Source organism: Rhea americana, unplaced genomic scaffold (assembly GCF_003343005.1).
Source record: "Rhea americana isolate MKP2758 unplaced genomic scaffold, rheAme1 scaffold_10, whole genome shotgun sequence".
Classification (NCBI taxonomy): domain Eukaryota; kingdom Metazoa; phylum Chordata; class Aves; order Rheiformes; family Rheidae; genus Rhea; species Rhea americana.
This window is the reverse complement of record NW_028185039.1, coordinates 4,655,065-4,677,509: the sequence shown is the minus strand read 5'-3', so window position 1 is coordinate 4,677,509 and position 22,445 is coordinate 4,655,065. Positions and strand designations below refer to the sequence as shown.

At 40.1% G+C, this 22,445-nt stretch overlaps 1 protein-coding gene across 1 annotated transcript; it reads left to right on the top strand.

Moving 5' to 3' along the window:
- Window positions 1-10,143: 10,143 nt before the first annotated feature.
- LOC146601663 (acyl-coenzyme A synthetase ACSM4, mitochondrial-like) lies at window positions 10,144-21,118 on the top strand. Its single transcript, XM_085300308.1, has 13 exons — window positions 10,144-10,344; window positions 10,580-10,790; window positions 12,556-12,763; window positions 13,556-13,699; window positions 14,696-14,852; window positions 15,750-15,829; window positions 16,827-16,950; window positions 17,493-17,573; window positions 17,726-17,827; window positions 19,168-19,295; window positions 19,426-19,525; window positions 19,982-20,101; window positions 20,750-21,118. Exons 1-13 carry the CDS (start codon window positions 10,144-10,146, stop codon window positions 20,834-20,836), a joined length of 1,743 nt encoding a protein of 580 aa, XP_085156434.1. The 3' UTR covers window positions 20,837-21,118.
- Window positions 21,119-22,445: the final 1,327 nt, after the last annotated feature.

Genomic DNA, 22,445 nt, shown 5'->3' with positions numbered 1-22,445 from the left:
TTCTGGCATGGTCAGGAAATAATTTCAGCAGTCCCACTTTTCATCTTTTACTGTGTGGGCTGCTTTTACAATTTCTCTACAGATATATAATTTTCTCTGTGGAAGGCTCTTGAGAGGAAAGATAGTTTTGTGTTTAATGTAGTAGAGTGAAATTCAGAAAAGCAGGATATTAATCTTGCTTCTGTTGCAGACTTTCTTGTATGACCTTGAATGAGTTTCTGTTCTCTTTCCCAGAGCCAAATACAGCCCATAATCTCCTGTGTCAACCTCTGTACCTTTAAACTGAGCTAATCTAATGTTTGCAATGTATTTTAAGATCTTCCGCTCTGCAAATACTGAGGATTATTCTAGAATTTGGATCCTTATTCAAAGTATTCAGTAAAGTAAGCGTGTATGAGAGACACCTACCCAAATGGTAAATGGTATGTGTCTCTGCAGCAGGCAAATGCCGCATCATCTGCTGTCTCTTGTACCTGCCCAGACATATGTTTCCACTGTCCTGCTCATTTTTAGTATGCATGTTGTGCAAACAAGCAACTCTTCTCAGAAGACTTACTCCTAAGAGGCTGTGATTGCCAAAGCAGCCTACAGAAATGAGGCACCTACATCCCACTGCCTTTCATACTACATTAGGTTCCTGTAAGAAATATAGTTGAGAGATGCACCTGCTCTAGGTGTTTTTGAACTATTTGCGTTCACCCAGACAAGCCAAGCGTGGAGAGGAAACCACTATATGTTGAAATCAGTTCTTAGGACAGGAATATGTTTTGGATATTGGCTTTGTGAGTGAGCTGACTATCTGGTTTACTCATTGATTTAAAATCAGTTGTGTTCCTCTTGCTCTCTAGAAATCACTATTCTTATGAGCTACTGATCTGGACAACAACTTCTGCTTTTTCAGTAACGTCACCTTCGGCTTCTGTGCCTTCTTGTTTGTCTTTAAGAGTAACCCCCATCTTGCCTGTTTAACATCGCGCTCTCAGCATAGATTGTCAGTCAGAGACCGCAGGAACACTACCGCTGACCCAGTGCCTCGTTGGATGCACGGGCCTTGTGTGAGACTAGATAAACATCACTTSCTAAAAATGCAAGTGCACTTCGAATATAAAGCAGCAGCACAAGGTCTGCACACCTTGCATGTTGCAAGGTTATTCCCTATGTATACCCAGGACCAAAGACTTTGGAGTGAACARGACTGGAGCTGTTACTCCTTAAGGTCTGGGGAGTCAAACTTTCATCTGTGTGYGCGCTCTCCCAGGTGTTTCTAACGTGCTGCAGAAAGTCAGCGGCGCGCGCGCTTGGCGGCCAGTCCGGGTTCCAAAGTACGCAACTAGCAGGTTAAAGGATTACAGAGCTACAGCCTGAAGGGGCTCTAACAGGTCATTGATCTGACCTAAGGCAAGCTTAACCATATCTAAATTCTTCTTAACAGCCGTTTAACTAATCTTGTTTTAAATATTACCGTGAATAGAGATACCAGAGCCACCCCGGGCATTCTCCTCCAGTCCTCATTCGCCCTCCAGCTCAAAGACGGTCTTTGTCCCTGACCATAACATGGCTCTGCTATGTTCAAATTCATTGAATTGCCAGTGCCTATGAAGAACAGTTTAGTACCTGCTTCTTTGCAGGAGCAGTCACTGTATGCGTTTAACATGTCTTCTTTCCATCACCATGTGGTCAGTTGCTGCTAGGGAATGATGCACTGCCTTTTACTTTTTGGCAGTAGACATGTTCTGGGGGCTATTCCTGGCTCTAGGGGCTGGGAAAGCCGTAAACATGAGTAGTATTCACCATACAGCTTGGAGGAACTGAGCGCTGTTCTTCCATGGAGAGTCCGGCACAGTCCTGTAAAAGCCATTCCGACAGTTGGGAAAAAAAAAAAAAAGGCAAGGATTTATGAAAGGATTTCCTCCTGTCTTGAGAAATTAATTCAGAGATGTGTTTTTCTGCATTTAGACAGTGCTTGATCGCAGTTGCTGTCCTGCTCCTTCTCTACCTGGGAAAATGAGAGGCTAACAGGTGACTTGAAATGTTTACAGTTTGTAATGGCGTGATGTTGTGCTTGTGTTTATGAGTGTACTTGTGGATACAATTTGTCCTCCCTGTGGTGAAATATTTTCATCAAAGTGCTTGGAATTTTTTATGTAGTTTTTCCTCCTTCCAAGATGTGCAGGTCAAACTAAAAAGCAACCCTGTTCTGTAATTAAGGTCAACCAAGAATGCATGGTGTAAATAGTAAAACTCCCCCATGCAGACAACACCAATATAAGGTCTACGTTCCGCTGCTAACAAGCGCTCTCTTTTCCCTATGCTAGTAGACCTTTGAGTAATACTTAGAGCTGTTTAACATGTAAGAAGATGCCACAGACCAGGCAGCAGAAGAGTGTGCTTTGAGATTAGGTGCTATTAAGTTACATGAAATGAGTTACATGAAGCAGCTCAGCCTCCGTCTCCAGGAAGGCAGTCACATTGGTGTGTGCAGCTGTCATGGTTTTCAGAGATTGTTCTCTCTTCCTTCCCCAGAACGCAAAGAGAAGCTGGGACGCTGGTTGTTTCCTTGCTGCAGAAAGCAGCTGGGATGAAGGTAGGAGGGAGTCAGATTTCTGGGTTGTTACTTAGTATCTGTGCTGAAACTTCACACTGTGAACTTTGCTCAGCTGACTAGTGTAGGCTCATGCTGCTTGCCAGAAATCAGCCTATCTTTTTATAGTAAATATTGGTTGAAATAAAGCAGACCTGGGACACAGTGAAGGTGGAGCTGGAGGGCACTAGGAGGACTTGAGAGGCACCAGGTAGAAGGCATCAGAGCAGGCTCCACCTGATGAGTATTGTGAGACTGGTAAGTAAGTAATGATATAAACAGGGAGAGGGTTGGGGTGGGTCTAGGCCAGATCCTAGAGCACTGAATCAAAGTTTTCAGCTTGAACTTTTTTCCATCTTGGTACAGCACCAGAACAAATTTCACTTTCTAAGAAAGCGTAGAATTCCTTCCCATTCTCTATTTCTCTATAACTGACAACAGGTCAAGAGGAGAAGCATCTGAGGTCTTGCATTAATTCTGAATTTCTGAAACTAATTCCTGGCAGCCCCACAGATTTCCTGTGTGATCTGGGGAATATTACTTTATCTCTTGTTATMCTGTTTTCCCTTAATAGTTCCATGTTCACATAGATTGTTTATTTACATAGCCTATTTTAAAGAGCAGGATGTAAAATACTAGGATGCAAAATATTTTTTGGCCTCTGTGTGCAAGTGCATGTCCACATCTTGTCTTTAGCCTCTCTCTGCTGTGGCAATGCAAATAATTATGGCAAATGAACTAGCTGTTTGAGCGCTGTGAACTCAGGTTTCCCTCATCACTGCAGAGTGGTCTCTCACTGCCCTAGTGGCTAGGTAGTGGCATGACTCTGAAGGGCACTACTGGGAATGAGGCTAGTGATTTCCAGGTGATGAATCTGGGCTCTGGAGCCAGTTGGTCTTGTGACTGATTTCATGATTTTCTGCAGGGACTATAGATGACTGTATTGTTTCTGGGAGGAAGGGCAATCCGTAAAGGTAAGCCCTTCAGATAGATACGTCAAGCTGGAATCCAGTCCAGCATACAGTGAGGATGACTGGAGCAGGGTGAGGTTGGGGAGCAGTATTTCATCTTGGCTTTTTCTGAAGATGAGAAGGGGAAGATCTGTTTGTCCTTTGCTTCTGAAGAAAACAAGTAGTGAGGAGAGTGGGATATCAGAGATATGTAAAGCTTCATAAAATTGTTTTGAGATTGATTAAATGTTTGGTGTGATCAAAATAAAATTATTTTATTAATTCATTAGTCTGTTTTTTTGTTACTGTTGTTGGAAAAAATGCAGGTGTTTTCCTTTCAGGCTGACCTATATTTATTTTGTTGTTGTTCAGGTTTGGTAGGGAGGCAAAAGAATAAATTATGCGCACTTCTGCTAAATTAGGTTATTGCCTTAATTTCAAATAGCCCTTTCAAATTCAGGATAGCTTGGGGATTTTCAGTTTGTGTGTCTCTCTCTAGCACTTCCTCCAAATGAGCACTAGTTTGAAAGATGTTTATGTGATTTAAGGCTAAGAAGCTATATATGAGTCTGGTGGGTGTGTGTACAGAGCTCTGAGCAAGGCACAGTCAATAGTGCAGCAGATCAAGGTTGCAAGCCCAAGGAACAGAGMCAGAGCTTTTGTGGTCATATGCAGATTAAAGAGTCTGTTGCCCATAATCTGTAGACACTTCCACAATAAACCTGTCTCAGAAAATACTCCTGTCTTGAGCACTGTCCTTTCCTGTTTGTTTGACAGAAATGGCTCTTCCTGGAAATTTCCATCACTTTTTAGTTACACTGCTGTCTCCTACAGGACTGCCTTATCTCTACTGCTATAACCACGCTCCTCACTGATCCCAGTATGTGGTGTTTAATGGGAAACATGAAGTATCTATGCATTTTGACCTCAGTCCTGCTACAGGCAGAATGATCATTCATGATCCAGCAAAGCACTAAACACAAGGCACGTATGCATGAAATCATAGGCGCATCAGTTCAAGTTCAGCATGAGCTTAAGTGATCRTCTGGAGAAGGGATAGAATGAGCATTACCTCGTGAGACTGGGCTCTGGTAGGTAATGTGGAACGAAAGAAAATTGCACTGAAGGAATATTTCAGTGCAAAATCAATACTATCCCTAGGCCACTGTGAATGGGGGATGCTGCATAAAACCCCTTAACATCCTACACCTTGTGGTGCTATGAGAGGRGGGCTGCAGGAGGGCAGTGTAGCCAGAGCCACTGCATCTCCTTGCATTTCAGTACGCTGGGACCCTGCAAGGTTCAGCACTGCGATAATGGCTAATGGAGGCTAATGGAAGGGCCATAGTCCTCTTTGGATCCAGGTAAAGCCTTGCCCAGTGAGTGTTCACAGCGTCAATATTTATCACATCTTTAAAAGTGTGTTACTGTAAAACACACCAGCTGAATTCTCCTCCAGCTGTGCTGGTTGCTGGGGAATCTGCTCTAAAGCAACACTTGTTCTCTAATGAGCTTCACACAGATCATAGATGGGCTTATTATGACTAGGGCCACTGGCAAAGAAACTCAGAAAGGCTTTTGAACTCAGCCAACCTCCTTTGATCAGAAAATCATGCCTCTGTGCCAGGCAGAGCCTTTCCTTGTGCCCTGTCACTCCAGCTGCTGCTCTGGGTATGGGAATGCGAATGTGTGACTTTGGGCACTGGCAAGGCATGCCAAATTGCTCTTTTCAGAGGCAACATGGGTTTTCACCAGGTTGAAATGATTGTAATGTGGCTCTCAGATGTAGTACTGTGGTCTAGCTAAGCCAATCTAGCAGCCAGCCATCACTGCGCAGAAAGGCCTAGCTCTCCCACTCAGGCCAGGTATTCCTGTTATTTCCTCAGYACTGGTCAATGAGCCAGTTCAGGGAGCTAAACCAGCAAAGGACCAGGGAGCTAAACCAACCTTCCCCAAAAGTGCTYGGTTCCCTGCCTGCTCAGCCAAATGGGTCAGTGGGAGGGCCAGAGGCACGCTGGTGCTGGGAGGGGTGCTGGGCTGGCTGGCAGGGGCCTGGCTCTTTAGTCCTGGTGGCAGCTCACCATTATATTGCATTACCGGTGCATCAAACAGCAGCCTTAGGCTGGGAGATGGCATRAATTGCAGCATAAAACCCCCTGGAGCTGTTTTGTTCTGGCACTGGGGCTCGCTGCTGCCAGTCGAGTGTCAGGAAATACAGCTCCGTGTTTGTGGAGTGGGAAATGATGCAGCGTCTGAACTTCTAGATGAGTAACGTCACAAGGATATAGCTTTTGGCATTTGCTTCTTCCATTTTTTTTTCCAGTAAGACTGTGAAATGCATGCAGTTCAGATGGCCAGACCTTCTAACTAATAAAATTACTTAAAATGCCCCGCTTGTTTCCTCCTCTCGTGTAGTACATGAAACTAATAGAAGAACCGCAAGCCTGCCTTCACCTAACCAAGTGCTAATTTCAGGGAAAGAGTCTTACAGACCTGTGTAATGAAATTACAGATACCAGAATGTTGTAAAGAGCCATTCCCTGAAGCCCAAAGACCTATAGAGGAGAGATGCCATGCAGCAAAAACCTCATAAAAGCACTACAGCACTGAGAAAAATGTGAGATAGATAAAAGCCCTCTCTGACTTTTGAATAACTAGAGTTTCACCCATTACTGCTGCAAAACACATGCTTGCAAAATGAAGCTATGGAAGCAGAGAGTGCTGAGTAGGACTGTGCATATGTGTGAAYCCATCTTCATATCAATAGCTCTTTTGTAACAGATTGATACTTAACCACCCCAAAAAGGAACAATTGTAGTACAAATGATTGTAGTTTTAGTCAGAAGTAGATACATGGGCAAAACAAGCAAGGACTACTGGAGGACAAAACAACAGTAAAATAAGCATATGTTAATGCCCCAGCACTAGGCATGCTCTGCAGAGCCGTCCGGGTAAGAGGCAGCGGAAATGGGTACTCACAGAACTCCACTAGCAGGTACTTCGTTTCCTTCAATGCTCGATCAAAGTTGTTCTTTTCCAGCAAGAGGACATTGTTCTCCTTTTTGATTTTGGGGAGTTTAGCTTTTTTTGTCTTCGTTTCATTTGGACTTATGCTGTTTACTGCTGGGAAACCTGTGAGAAACAATAATGCCACAAAGAAAAACTGTTGTGTCTTCATCCTGCCCAGCCTTTATTCACACTGGAAAAGGAGCACTAAATGGCAATGTTTGCTGCTTAGATGGCTGTTGCTATATCAGCCAAACTAAGTAGTTGATAAGGCTGATAAGAGTCTACCACCAGTGGAGCTAAATGTACCTTCTCACTGGGAGATTAATGCAGTTAAATTCTTTCTCATTTTTAGCAATGTTTAGAAAAACTGTTTCAGTGGAGAAGGTGAGKTCTTACTATTCCTGTAAATAACCAGCATATCTAGAGAGGAGATAAAAGAGCACATGAAGAAATACTTGGCCAAAGAAGCAAGAATATTGATTGTTGATGCTCTTTTCTAATAAGAGAACTTGCTTTTGTAGCCATTACCCAGCACAGACCTAGAAACACAGCAGTAAGTGAAGTACCTAGGAAAGTATTTGGTGACTGCTCCTCTGGTTACTATTTGGTTGCCTGTTGCACTTACGGAGCTACTTATTGTGGATCTGATTCAGAAGATGGTGAACTCAGGAAAAAACTGTCATTGCTTTGAATGTGTTTCTCCTACAGTCTGTGAGACTCCAATCTCTGCTTTAAATAAGTGCTGTGTTCCAAGTGAAGTAAGGTACTACTTTGTGGGTTAAACCAGAAGATTTTGCCATTGGSCTTCAGTGGTGGTAGAATTTCACCCTGCATGAACAGCTTATGACTACATTAATCATCTAACATCTACACAGTAAACTGAATGTAGTAGTTCAGTCTTAGGACAACTATAAACTGTATGTGTGTGTGTGAGGCCTCCTTAGTTAGTCTTTCCAAAACATGTTAAGAAATATCTTTACAAAAATGTTGAGAAGGTGTCATCTACTAACAAATGGTTATTTCTGTAAATGTTTGACAATCTGTAATTGTATCAGAAACATTTTTGACTCAGCCTTAAACTGTGCTGAAAATTGGGGCCAGACTGTATACCCAAAGCTGTAGCCTCTCTGGAGAGAAGAGTTGGAGACCGGTTGGTCCAGATTAGTAGAACCAAACTGACTGTTTAAAAAGCTTCCTCCAATAAATAACACTTCTTTCCTCTTGGAGAGAGGAAAGCACTGCTTCACTCTTTCATACCCATAGGCTCAAGGATGAAAAATATGGTATGAGGGTTGAAAGGAAGAAGTGTTCAGAATTGCSGTTGATGTGGTAGTCTCCATATTCTTAGGGGCAGCAGTTTGTTTTCRTGCAAGGCGTGAGTGGGGCTTGATTTCAAGCGAACCCTTTCTTATCACTCTGWAAAGCTTTGGGTCTTTCTTACCACTCTCAAAAGCCTTGGGTTGCAATGCACCTTGAGACATGCCCTGTTAGCCCTCCTACAGGGCACCTGATGGAATAAGGAGGAGCTGTGTATTCAGGCTGCTTGCAAGATAAGATCACACATAAATACAGATGAAACAATCAGGTAATAAAGAAAAAGAAATCAGGAAGATAAGAGTCTCCTGTTTGACCTTGTGGTCCACAACAGGCTCTTTAACAAAGTTGTCTTTCAAGTAACRTTCTGCAAGGGTAAAAAAAAAAAACATCTTCCAGAAGAACAGGAAAAAACTGAAGGCCAACAAGGCCTGTTTGTTTTGTGCAGGTCCTTTTTTAGTCCAGAAGGCAGTGTAGGGCTCCTGGAGCACACACAGGATGACAAAGCCATTTGCTTAGAGAGTTGGTTTTCCCCTGGCTGAAATCAACTCAAATCCTCCAGTTGGGGAATAAGCACAATGCTGGAAAGGGCTGTTTACTTCTRTGTCCTGGAAGGAAACTAAAGGAAGGAGAGGCGAATACAGAAGTCAGTCCTGCTGGGACATGTTTCCAACAGGAGATTGAGTTAAAACTTTGCAAAGCTGAACATAAAATTGTAATTTTAGCAGTATAATATTTTGTCTTAGGCATGCAGCAAAATAGGTCTTAATTTCTGCACATTTCTTCATCAATGCTAACTAGATCTGGCACTCTCGTTTTGTGCTTTAGAGTTTGAGTGCTGTGGCAAGTCTGCCTTCTGCAGAGCTCCAGCAGCAGCCAGCAGGAAATGTCRGGTGCACTATAAATATAATGGTGGGGCCTTCTGCTTTGTGGGCATTCACACCCCAAAAGTTGTTTTGTGGTCGAAAGCCAATTAAACATTTCATATGTGAACAAATTCTGTTTCCATTTCAGATTTGCCTCAGAAATACAGAGATTTTAGAATTAGTTACTGTTATTTATTTGAACACTTTGAGCTGCTGCTCTCCAGCTACAGTTGAAGTGTTTAACACAAAGGTGAAAGTAACTGCATAATATCCCTGTAAGATGGGTACACAGTGTTGCCTATAAAACAAGGAGAAGGCCCAGGAAGATTTAAAAYTTGCCTCCATTGAGTTGAGGGAAAGGTTCCTGTAGGTTTAACAGGGTATAGATCCTTAAGGGCTTGGTTAGACACACAGCAGACTAGAGTCTGGATCTAGGAGTAAAGATCTAATTTTGTTGACTTCTGGAGCATGACTTTAAATAACTGTAGCATCGTCTAGTCTGTCTCTTCCTGTATTTTGTGTAGGCAAGACTAGGAGAGACTGGAAATGGTAAAATTTTCTTTGCATGTGTGTTTTACCACACACAACTTTTTCAAAGTTGCATGCCTCTGCTGAAGYGAAAAGCAAATGAAAGTCTTGGAGTTTCACCTTCGCTTGCCTAGTGTTACACCATTTTTGCTATGGTGGATRTTTTAAGGGAAAGGAAATCAACAGCTTCCGAAAATTTTGTACAAAGAAATAACAGCTAAACTGAAAAAGTATTACAAAAGCTTTTAGGTCATCATGTAGTGGCTTATAAAATTTTGGTATTTATTCCATGCCTCCAAAAAACAGAACTCACAAAGAAATAAATAACTGAATTCATCAGTTTTATTGGTATGTGTTTAGTGTGGTAAATCGCCATCTAGTGTATACTTAAGACATAGCATAATTACCTGGATCATTTTAAATCAATGTGGTAAACAAAGTATCTTGACTTGCACACACTTTCTAACTAATGACAGTGCGTTGTTTCATTAGTGTTTTTCCATAAGCAGTTAAAAGTAAAACTTACAGGAATCAAGAAGTAGATATTTAGAGAAGAACTAGCATGTGAAACCTTAGAGATGGGGTATGAGATGCATTCAACAGCTGATAAACCGGAGAACAAAGATTATAATGCAAATAGAACAGTTTGCAATCTATTTGCCAGCAGAGGCAGAACACTCATAAGAGTTGCATAAAATCATAGGGGAAAAAGAGGAAGGGACAAAAACAACCTGTTTATTCAAGCTAATTTGCATTAATTCATCCAGCATCACAAACTAGAGAGCTTCCAGTACCTAACTGTTTTTAAATGTTTTGTTTGTTTATTTCAGATGACTGATCCTTGTAAATCTTCGTCTGATTTTTTTTACCACTGCCTGATAAATCCTCATTTATYATGAGAACATTCATTAAAATACGGATTCCTCAGTGTCTGCAGATTCTCAGGTCACCTTGCAGATTATTCCATGGATACCACAGGCTTCTSTCATCTCAGATTATTTCATATTATGATTCTATAAACCAGTGTGAAAAGGAACTACCAGAATATTTCAACTTTGCAAGTGATGTCTTGGATAAGTGGTCACAACTGGAAAAGGTAGTTTCTTTTATTTCCTGGAAATCTCAGATGAAATAGATCAATTTTGCTGATGGATGCTGGATAGCATTAGCTGCAGAGTAGACTTCAGAATTTTTCTTTGTCAGACATGCATATTACATGCATATTACAAAACTACTTGCCAAGGATGATTTATTTAGTCTGGAGTAGTTTGGTTTGTATTAAACATTTTAAAGTTTGACTTCCTATTYTAATTTTTTCTATTTCCTTTTAGGATGGAAGAAGACCAGCAAATCCAGCTTTTTGGTGGATAAATGGTGAGGGAGAGGAGGTGAGGTGGAGCTTTGAAGAACTGGGATTTCTGTCCAGGAAGACAGCTAATATACTCTCTGAGGCATGTGGTTTGCAGAAAGGAGACAAAGTTATAGTAGTTCTCCCTCGGGTCCCTGAATGGTGGCTACTGAATGTAGCCTGTATGCGAGCAGGTGAGTAACCTTGCTGATCTCTTGAACAGAAAGAAAATAAATAAGAGATGTGAAAAACATACTAAATTAATTTTAAAAATATAAACAGAAGTAGGGCTGCTGTGCCCTGTGCAGTTCATCTCTTTGTACAGCGGAAAAATTGGCAGCACCCRCACAGGAACTGAAGCCACATTGTACTAGGTGCTGTGCAAACACCAATCAGTCTAATTACATCCTAAGCTGAAGCCAGTGGTGGCTGAATGCTTACAATCTAAGGCCAAATTTGGACAGTCACATTATCAGTGTGAGCATTTTTAATGCAGTAAATTATATACCCAGGCCATTTAGCAATTCAGTATATTGCAGATTTCAGGTTTTTCATCCCTCATATGAGGAACGGCTGCGAGAGCTGGGACTCTTCAGCCTGGAGAAGAGAAGACTGAYGTGGGATCTTATCAATGTGTATAAGTGTCTGAAGGGAAAAGTGTAAAGAAGATAAGGCYCAGACTCTTTTCAGTAGTACCCTGCAATAGGACAAGAGGCAATGGACAAAACTGAAACACAGAAAGTTCCATCTGAACATGAGGAAAAACTTTTTTACTGTGAGGGTGACAGAGCTCTAGAACAGGTTGCCCGGAGAGGTTGTGGCATCTCTTTCCTTGGAGATATTGAAAAGCTGTCTGTACACAATCCTAGGTGATATGCCTAGGTGATCCCTGCTTGCATGGGGGAGAGGGGGTGGACTAGATGATCTCCAGAAGTTCCTTCCAACCCCAACCATTCTTTGATTCTGATTTGTTATTACAGCACTACTGTTACAGTTTTGCAAATTGTTACAAAGAATTTGACCCTGTTGCATTTTTAGTAGAAATTGGGTTGAACAAAATATTTGCTAAACACATATGATGGAACAATTTAGCATCAACAGGGATATGACCAGGTGATTTTGTCCCACTTCTAAGTGCTGTGACTCTAGCAGGATACAGGTGGAGCTGAGATTGAGGAAATCTAATTCTGTTAATCTATCTGAGATTTTCTGCATCATGACTCGGGCGTGTCAGTCAATCTCAGTGCCTCAGATTTCCAATTGTAGAACTTGAGAGGTAGCCCTGAAGGTGCAGGATGACTGAAATCAGTCATTTAGAACAAGTCTACTATAATCCTTAAGAAAAGGAGGTATAGACACCCAGTAAGTTGATCTTTTTTCTTTGAAAAATTGATTTCAGTTGCATTGTGCCCATTACCCAAACCCACATTTGTTTTTGTTATAAAATTAATCCACACTTGAGGGATGTCTTCACTGTTCTATTTGCATTATAATCTTTGTTCTCYGATTTATCAGCTGTTGAATGCATCTCCTATCTCATCTCTATTTAAATTATTTACACTATTTAAATACTTAAGATACCTGACTTACATCTGTTTATCTCACATCAGTGGTATTAAAACTTTATTAAAATGAACAATAGCTTTATTCCAGATGTAAATACAATCGAAATGCTGGCCTTATTCATATACTCAATTAAGTAGGTAATTATYTCACCACTGACTTCCTAGGTTATGAATCATAAAGAAGGTTCTGAAAAACACTCCAAAKCTAGATGTTATTGATGATGCACGTAACTTTAATATGGGTGACATAAACCCCTGCATCAATGTTGCAGATTTTGGGGGCTTTCAGAACCAGCTAAGATCTGGCAGGTTGGTTCTGCCCAGGTCATGTCATATAATTATATTAAGGAGGTCATTTTTCTAAATTGCTTCTTCTTCCTTTTTTTTTTTTCAGGAATTGTCTTTATTCCAGGAACATCCCAGTTAACGGCCAAAGACATTTTATACCGACTCCAGGCTTCAAAGGCCAAGTGCATCGTTACCAGTGATACACTGGCACCTGCAGTGGAATCTGTCATGCCTGACTGCCAGTTTCTGAAAAGCAAACTAATTGTATCTAAAGGCAGCAGAGATGGATGGCTGAACCTCAAAGAACTCTTTGCGTAAGTATCAGCTGTCTTAGCATCCATGTGAGATGGCAGATGCCTTATCAATTAGGTGATGTTGCTGAGTTCTGGAGGAATCCTTTGTTTTGGAGTTCATTTCAAAAACACAGGTGAGTTAAATTTCTGAATCAGACTGCTTCTGATYCAGCAGCCTGTCAGCTTCTAAAATCTTACTGCTTCCACTATGATCAAAACAAGTGCACAGAGCACTAATCTTGGAAACAGTCGTTTTGTGCCTGGCTTCTACAGTGCAGCCTAATGCCTCTTGAATTCAACGAGAAGATATCCACTGCTGACTCTGGGTGCCCAATAAGCATGGTGTCAATTATTTCTTTTCTTTGACAATCTTGGTAGCCCAGGCAGTCTGGATTGCATGTCAGTCTCTTGAACTTAAATGATATAATGTATATCTCAAACCATAATCAATGCTTGTATATGGTCCCCTTTGGTTTCAGATTGGGAAACTGTCTGTGTTGAGGCAGAAATTCTTTTCGTTAGCCACAAGCACCTTGAGAGTCCTTACAAAATATTTATAAATAAAGACAGTGGAATATGTGCTAGGTGCTCACATCTTGAAGGTTATGATACGCAAAACACACTTGTTGCTAGTAGAAAGTGCTTTGTCACCCCTTTCCTCTGATACCTGATAGAACTGTTTGTTTTGTGAGCAAAACTAATTGTGGACCAGACTTTTTCCTATTTATCTCGTAAGCCTTAAAAAATGCTACTTCCTTTGGAGAAAAAAAAAAAAGTTCAAATAGTAACTGTCATATACTTTCTCTTCTGAAGGATGACATCTGCTAACCATGAATGTGTCAAGACAAGGAGTCAAGACCCAATGCTGATCTATTTTACTAGTGGAAGTACAGGCTCTCCAAAAATGGTGGTGCAATCCCACAGCAGTTACGGCATTGGATTTACTGTCAGTGGCAGGTATAACTTACAGTTGCTCCCGAAGTCTTGATAAAATGACATGATCACAATTAAATGAAAATAYGACAGTAAAAACTCCAGTAAATGCAGAAATTTCATGAGTGCAGGATCTTACTTTTTTCTCGCCTTTCCCCTCTTGCAGTAAAACACTGGTTATTAAAAGCTTTTTATAGATTCAGTTGAGATTATCAACCAGCTTTCCATTGCTCACAGTGCTTACTGAAGAGTAGCAATCAGGATAACCTGCTTACAGACAAAGTTGAATTCTTCGGTATTTTGTGGGCATTTCTGGAAAACTAAAGCCYTTTGGACTATAGCCTTATCTGTTAAAAGTCATGGTTTGTAGATTCCAATCTATGGTTTAGCACTGCTTTGCTTTCACTGAATATCATTCCCTCTGATTTATGCTTCCCAAGGAGTGAGAAATGTCATGAAACCCAAAGAATGTATTTCCCAAGGCATTCTGAGTTGGAATTTAGTAGTATGGAGTCAAAGAAGTAATTTAGTTAGTTTCTTAGAGAAATAAGCTGTGATTTAGCCGATATCTGTAATCTACAGGGTGGGGAAAGCCTACCCCAAATCGTATGTTCAGTTTTTGATGTGGAATCAGATTCTGTAACAAAAGCCATGGATGTTTTCATAGAATCAGTAAGGTTGGAAGGGACCTTTGGAGATCATCTGGTCCAAACCTCAAATGAGTGGCCTGTACGGGGATCGAACCCAYGACCTTAGCATTGTTAGCACCACGCTCTAACCAACTAAGCTAATGTTTTGCATGATTCAGGAGTAAAGCAAACCATGAAAATGTTAAACAGGAGGGAATTAAGGGAAATAAGAGAATGTTTAAGATTATCTTGTGAACTTTGGACTTTCTAAAGACCTTGCTTGCTGACACCACATCATCTAAAGGAARCCTCCTGTCCTTTCCTGTGACCTGTGCTCAGATCTCTCACACTGTGTGAAGCACTTATTTTTTTTTCCTCTCTGCTTTATCAGGTACTGGATGAACTTGACTCCCTCAGATATAATGTGGAATACTTCTGATACAGGTTGGGTAAAGTCAGCTTGGAGCAGTGTTTTTGCTCCGTGGATCAATGGATCATGCGTCTTTATACACCATATGCCTCAGTTTAAACCAGCAGTTGTTGCAGATGTAAGCAGAACATTTTATACCATGGGTTTTATTTCCATTTTGTGTAACTGAAGCAATCTAACTGGACTCCAATGCTGACCTACCCACTGCTCTGTTTGTAGCCACATTCATGGTATTTCCCACATCTCTCTTCTAAAGCAATTTTACCTTCTTTTGATGCCCAATAAACTAAAGGAACAAGTGGTTTCCCTCCTGGWTAGGCCATGTGACACTGCTGCGAAGTGGGGGAGATGTGATGTGAAAGATGAAGGACGAAATAAGCTCAAGGTTACTGCTGTCCTGTCCCATACTTAGTGTAAAGCTCTCTCTGAGTATGAACTTCCAGCACATTTGGGCTCAGGGCAGGCATGAGTCAGTACTCAGAATATGATAAAGACCTGAACTGGGGCCCTGTTAACCTAAATTTTCAATTAGTTGCCACCCTGTCTATTCCTCGTCTCTTTTGTTGCTGAGAACCAGTCAGCTGGCCTATTCTCCTCAACGTCAGTCTCTTCTGCAGAGAGGAGAACCAGTCTTCTCCTGTGAAACTGAAGAAGCTTCATTCTAGTTCACTGTTGTCATTTAGCATTGAGTCTAGGACATAGTTGCCCCAGGAGCTATTAGGTTCACTCAGTGGTCATACATTTCCATGAGTGGTGTTTGTTAAAGGGGAAGTATTTTATTTTCTGCAACAACAGGACTAACTGATAGAGCYACTCCATAGTCAGGATCTCTCATTAAGACACAGTCCTTCTCTGTGTTGAATGTTGAATATATGTTGCATTTTTATGGATTTCATTTTGCAAATGTCTGAGTATGTAAGTAAGTCATGTTAATTACCTGCATGTGTGCAAGGTCATATCCTTTATGTTGGCATTGCCTTTTTCCTTTCAACAAAATAACTTTYTCTTTTTCTAGACTCTATCAAAATACCCCATCACCACCTTTTGCACAGCCCCCACGGCCTACCGCATGTTGGTGCAACATGGTTTGAGCAGGTACTGCATGTCTGTCTGCTGCAGGGGTAGCAAAGAGAGGSTGGGATATAACACTGTGACAGCTGTGGCTGTTTAGTTCCTTATGTTACTTTATTTTTTCAGTTAAAAGAAAGCTAATTAGAAAAATTTGCTCTCAAAGGAGAAGGCTATGTTCTAAAATGTGTGAATAACTACTCATGCCTTAAGCCATTCAGGCTCCAAGAGTGAGTCTTTGAAAAGAGCACAGTGGAAATAAATGAGTTTTTTAAAGTGTCATTTTTTTTGAACTTAGGGTTCACAGTTAGYTTTAATTTAGGGAGGGTTTCGGGCAGCACTGGATCAGGGAATTAGTGGAGTATAGTGGAGTTCTCAGATACCTGAAGATGAAGTGAACTGTTAGAGGACTTTCACCTGCTGAGAGTTATTTAGCAGCTGTTCCCACTGACCTGTTACATTATAAAATATTCAGCCCAGGAGAAATGCTCAGAATGATTTGTAAGCAGTTTTCACACCTTCAGTAATGCACTGCTTATTCTCTTTCATCTAGACACAAACCAACCTTGTTTTAGTATTGAGCCTAGGCTCTACRTTGCTGATATCAGATCCTTTAGCCTTCCTTTTGCTCTAGAAAATTCTAGTTGTCTTATTTAATCTTAGATGCTAGCATATAGCGACATAAATAATCTACTTTCCACTCATATCTGAAGTGCTTGTCCAAATCTTTTCTACTTTCTTGACAGTTCTTCCAAAAAACACCTTTGCTCACTCTCTTTCYGACAAGATATCTTAATGCTTTCTTGCCCAGACTACTCCAGAGATAAACCACCCTGCCATAAGTGGTAATGAGCAATTTAGGAGCCTAATCCAGGATTGTGTAATAAGATAACTATCGTCATCAGCTTTTGAAGTTTTAGGCATGCAACACCCTTTGAAAGTTGAGGGAGGCTGCTCAGTTAAGGCCATTCACCGCTCTTTTCAGAAGTTAAGAAGATTACTGTTGTTTTCTATGCCTCTCAAGCTACAAGTTCATGAGTCTGAAACACTGTGTRTCTGGAGGCGAGCCACTCAATCCTACAGTGATGGAGCAGTGGAAAATCCAAACAGGCCTGAATATCCATGAAGGTTATGGCCAGACTGAGACAGTATGTTTGWATTCATTCCCACAATATGCCCTTTCATAGGTAACAATACTGAAGGCAGAAAGTGCTTGATAAATCAGTGGAAAAGGTGAGAATCATTTACATAAACTTTTGAAATTAGCTCTGTATAATATGATTATATAGTTTTTAAAATCAGCTACTTGCATTTTTTTAAGGTTTATAGGAAGTATTATGATTACAGAGTCCATCCCCCTGCACAAAMTGTGCACAAATCCTGATCAAATAGCTTGTAGTAGATCCCTTCATCATCTTTGTTTACACAGCAAAAATGAATAATTTGTTCCGGGTATCCACTTGCCCTGTCTGARGTTCTAATGGAAAATATTGAATCAGCTCATATCCAAGACATCTCTGTAACTGAACATAACAGAGCTACCAAAAGTCAGATTTAAGACATTTTCTCAGCTCCTGATTCAGTCCTTAYCATGACACAGTCATGTGGAGGAATTGTTTTGCCTAATCCAAGCCAAAGATAAAGTTTACAAGATGCTGCATAAATAAAAATATTACCATCTATTATGCAGGTAACAATATGTGCCAATGTGAAGGGAATGAAAATTAAACCTGGTTCTTTGGGAAAAGCCTTGTCCCCTTATGATGTGCAGGTATGTTGCTACATTACATCTTCGGAGTTCAGTTGCAGTTGTGAGTACTTGAGTAAGAAAAAGCTGAGTGTTCACCTCTCTGTCTTTCCTGTGTGATATCACAGATATTTCAGTGAGCTAATCCAAATAATAATGATATATCCTTTCTGCAGATCGTAGATGACCACGGGGCTATTCTCCCTGCAGGAGAAGAAGGCGACATTGCTGTCCGAATCCAACCTAGGAGACCRTTCTGTCTGTTCTCTCAGTACTTGGTAAGTTTGAGTTGGGCTGGCTGTGCCTGTTGAGAATCTCAGGAGAGCCCTAGTGCAAAGCTCTGTTGACTTACGGAATCCTTATTGAGCAGGATTTTGTCCAGCATGTTCACAAGGTCWCACTAGGCTCCTTGAGCACTTTCAGCCCGATCAGTACATTGGGCTGCTGTTCCAAGGTCAGACTGATTGGCTAGTGTAACTTTAAGATCCAGCATGAACCAGGAGATAACTTGTTCCGAACATGTACCCGGCACAGTTAGGATGGGCTTTATCTTTAGTGGATCACCCCCCATCTATTCCACCCCTATTCTTGGATAAGGATTAATGAAGCACCTCCATAAAGGCTTCTGTAATACACTGTGAGTTCAAAGAGACTCTCCAAAGGACAGAAGAAGCATAGTTTTCCCTTATAAAAGCATATGAGGCACCTACAAGWTGATCTTTTAAATCCTTAAAAATTACACATTTCAGTATTTCTGATGTCAGAGCAGGCCTTTGTGTAATTACCCATCACATATGATGTGCATAAGGTAAACAGCACAAAAACAAACTATAGCACAAAATTCTCTAGTGTAGATAACCTATTGGCTTTATCGTAGTGGCATATATAACCTAACGTGACTATTCATATGGGACTATTTAAATAGTCTGAAAGTGGAATAGGCTAAAAAAATGTGTGAGAAGAATGGTTGTTTTGGTTCAGGTCAAAGATCAGTGTAGGTTAGTATTCTCTCTGGTGGTGCTGAGTAGTAGCATATACTTAAGAAAAAAATAGGATCAGGCAAATATATTCTCGATTGCATTTGGACCRTTATATCAATTAACCTTTAGGGAATGTACCATRTGTTCAATCCTCTTCTGAACCTGCGTCTCTGTAACATACCCTGTCCACAATTTAGCCCCGATAGATCAACGCAGTTAATGGAGATTTTCTTGTAGATCACCTGGTTTGTGCTTTGGTCTTGGAAGTCAGAAGCAAAAAGTTTCCGTTAATGAGAAGTTAAGGAGACCCTCTGCAATAATAAATCGTTTATCTAAGGAAAGTAGGTTATACGCTTAAATAATTCGCTGTGATAGATGGGGATTCTGATGGAACACAGCCTTTTTTCCTTCAGAACATTAATACACATCTTTTCCGGCTCTCGCATATTTCATAGCAAAACTGCTAATTAATGTGATTCTGTTTTCTTAACTAAAGGYATAAGATAGGATTGAATATACTAGTTTTGAAAATAGCTATAAAATACAGTCTTGATCAYTTTTAGCACCACTGCAAAGTGAGAATTAGATTTCAATAACCATTAGATAAATATTTTGAAATGTTGCTTGACTGTTATTAGGATAATCCAGCGAAAACCGCTGCCACTGTGCGCGGAGATTTTTACATCACTGGAGACAGAGGGATTATGGATGAAGAAGGATATGTCTGGTTTGTTGGAAGATCTGATGATATAATTAATTCCGCTGGGTAAGTCGTTTGCCTTCAAATTTGCTCGTTTTCCTGTTAATGATGATCTATTTTATCATAATGTTCAATTGGGAAAGTCCCAGTTGAATGGCTAGCTTGCTGCTGCTGTCATACCTGCATTTTCTTCTAGATACCGTATTGGTCCGTTTGAAGTTGAAAGTGCATTAATACAGCACCCTGCAGTCTCAGAGTCAGCTGTTGTCAGCAGTCCTGATCCAATTCGAGGGGAGGTAAAAAAAATAAATAAATAGGTGTAGAAAGGATTGCATTTTACTCTAAGCATCAAGTGCCCTKTGTGTACTAGGTTTACTGGAATTAAATATGTTGCAGATTTTGAAATTAAAATAGGTTAAAAAAAATGTTTTTAAAAAAAATACCCTTGATAGATTTTAGAATTTCAGAGTTACTTCCCTGTTTGTAGAGTTTGATATGGAAAAAAAAGTTTGCATTTTCAGATTTCTTGTGGCATCTTTTTGTCCAAGAAATTGTATTCAGGATTTTATTTCTCTCTTTCTGTCACTAAGTATATGAAATGATATCAAGAGTGTATCATTTTTCTTTTTACGTTTCTCAACTTTGCAACATTTCTTTGAGCTCTGGAGTGAGATTTTCAGCTACTTTTTTTCTGTTCTGAAACTTTTCAAAAGTTCAGAGGTGTTTAAAGTCCCTTAACTTTTGTGGTACAGGTAGTCAAGGCCTTCATTGTTTTGGCTCCTGCTTTTGTATCACATGATCCAGAAAAACTGACTCRTGATCTTCAGCAGCATGTCAAAAATGTGACTGCTCCTTACAAGTATCCGAGGAAGGTAAGTACGCCACTTTCCCCATCTTCACCATACAAAGACAGGTCTTCCARTTGTGCCAGAAATTGAACTGGTTTTGTCGTGTGTCAGCTCCTTTATCAACTGTTTTCTGACAAATGCTCCAAACATAGTTAAGTAAAATAGAGATAAATAAAATAATCTGTTCTAGCTGTAGCTTTGGGTTTGCTGTATGTGCTAGAAAGGACCCAAAGGGAGGAAATGATTGTGATTTTTCTGTGCCAGGTTCCTGTCTTCCTCTCATAAGATAACGAGATTTTCAAGGAGCTCCAGTAGACAGGGCATTCAGTTCTCACCAAGTCTTTCCTTGAGCGCTGTTCAGACTCCCAGGCAGAGCAAGAGAGAGATTCCTACTAGCATCAGGGGATAGAATCCATCCCTTATGACCAGGGAAGATGCCAGTAACTCCCTGTCATGACAGCTTATCACTGACCTCTCTGAGATTGCGGTATTTGACCCTGCGSCTGCCTGTACAATCTGACTAGAATGTATAGTAAGGAATTTCACCATCCCAGCCAAGGCTGTGCAGCTTCCCACCTTTCTACTATAGCCATAATACAGATACGTCTTTCCTTGCATCTTAGAAATTACTCAGAATGTATTTGTCTAAAAGTGATCATTTTTACCATTCAGATTGAGTTCGTTCAGGCTCTGCCAAAAACTGTTGCTGGGAAAATCCAGAGGAAGGTTCTAAGGAACAAAGAGTGGGGAAGAGCGTAATGTGATCCAGAAAAGGAGGAAAAAGTATTTCTACCATCCATACCAACCATCGCACAGCATTTGGACCTGTCATGTTATCATTACCCAGAGCACTAAGCGAATATGTGAGAGAACAAGCTACGAAAGAAACCAAAGAAAGRAGACAAAACTCATGACTTTTAATGTATGTTGAACAGTAATTCYGTCATGGCTATAACAGGATATGTGATTTTAGGACCACTTTTGCCATCAATTTACAATTTTTCAGAAGGGAGAAAATACAAATAACTAAGAAGAATGAGAGAGAGAAATCAGAAGATTTGGTAGTGTACAAACATTCATTTTTTCTAGAATTAATGTAAATAACTTCTTTATAAATAATGTCTAAGTAAAACCTTTTGATAATTACAAATAAATGAGAAATTCATAAATGTCTTTTGTCTTGTAATCGGTATCAGTAGTGATGGCATGGTATTCTCTCCTCAAAAACTGTCACTGAAACATTCCCAAAGCCATATTTTTCAAACTACTTCTCTTTGCCTTGATGAATTCATGATCTACTTAAATGGTTAAAACGGGAGAAAAGAGACAAAGGGCTTTGGGTTAAGGTGCAAACTGTACACATTTTATGCCAGTGTAAATGATTACAAGAAAAAGTATTGTACTGCCTGGTCTGTTTTATATGATGTTCTGTTCTCATCACTTTAAAAGAAGCAAATGATAAAGCAGAAAGGGCTTCTCTACAAATGCTTTTTGATTGAATGTCCAGATTTCGCCTCTCCAAACAAAAGCTAATATTTACTGTACTTCTGGGAAACACGTGAATGAATCAGTGAAGAAGACCAGTGAAGAACCCCGGCAGCTCTCAGTCTATACTGTCCACAGCAAGCAGGTCAGGAAAGTGTTTTGTTTGTCTCAGTGGTACTAGTCATTCAGAAAAAGCAGTTGGTAGTAAATCAGGAATAGTCATTTATGATTCTTGCAGTATTCAGAGGATTCTGCCATTACTGGATCTTTCCCTCAACTTTCTTATTTCATTTTTACCTCTAAGATTGGAGRTGAAAAAGTGTTAAAGCTGTTGAAGGCGCACACTCAGCAAAATTTTGAAGATGTTTCTGTGGACCCCTAGGGAATCCTAGATTTAGAATGTTTTCCTCTTGCCAATCTTGAATACTCTTTCCARTCTTCAATACTGTTCTTGAATAATCTTAATCTCCTCTTTTCTTTACTGCTGTTGTATGAATTTTGTCCTTAAAATGCTGTTAAAAATTGATAGATTATAGCTGAATCATAGAACTAAAGCAGACTAAGAAATAGGAAATATCTTAATATATATATATTTTAAATCAAATTTATTAAGCTTTGGTGTTACAGGAATGGGAGAGGATATGTTCTTTTTCAGTGTTAACAGTGTTGGTCGCAACCTCAAAGAAAGGTTACATGAAAAAAAAAGTTTGGTATTTTTACTGAAAGCTCATTTTTCTTAAACAATTAAAATGAACATATTTTTCAGTCAGAATATTATAGTGAAGGAACTTCAATATTCACTTTTGGTACAGATTTGGGGGGATATTTAAAAGACCACTTTCAACCAACAAAACATTTTTAGATTAATGTTTTTCCACCAGCT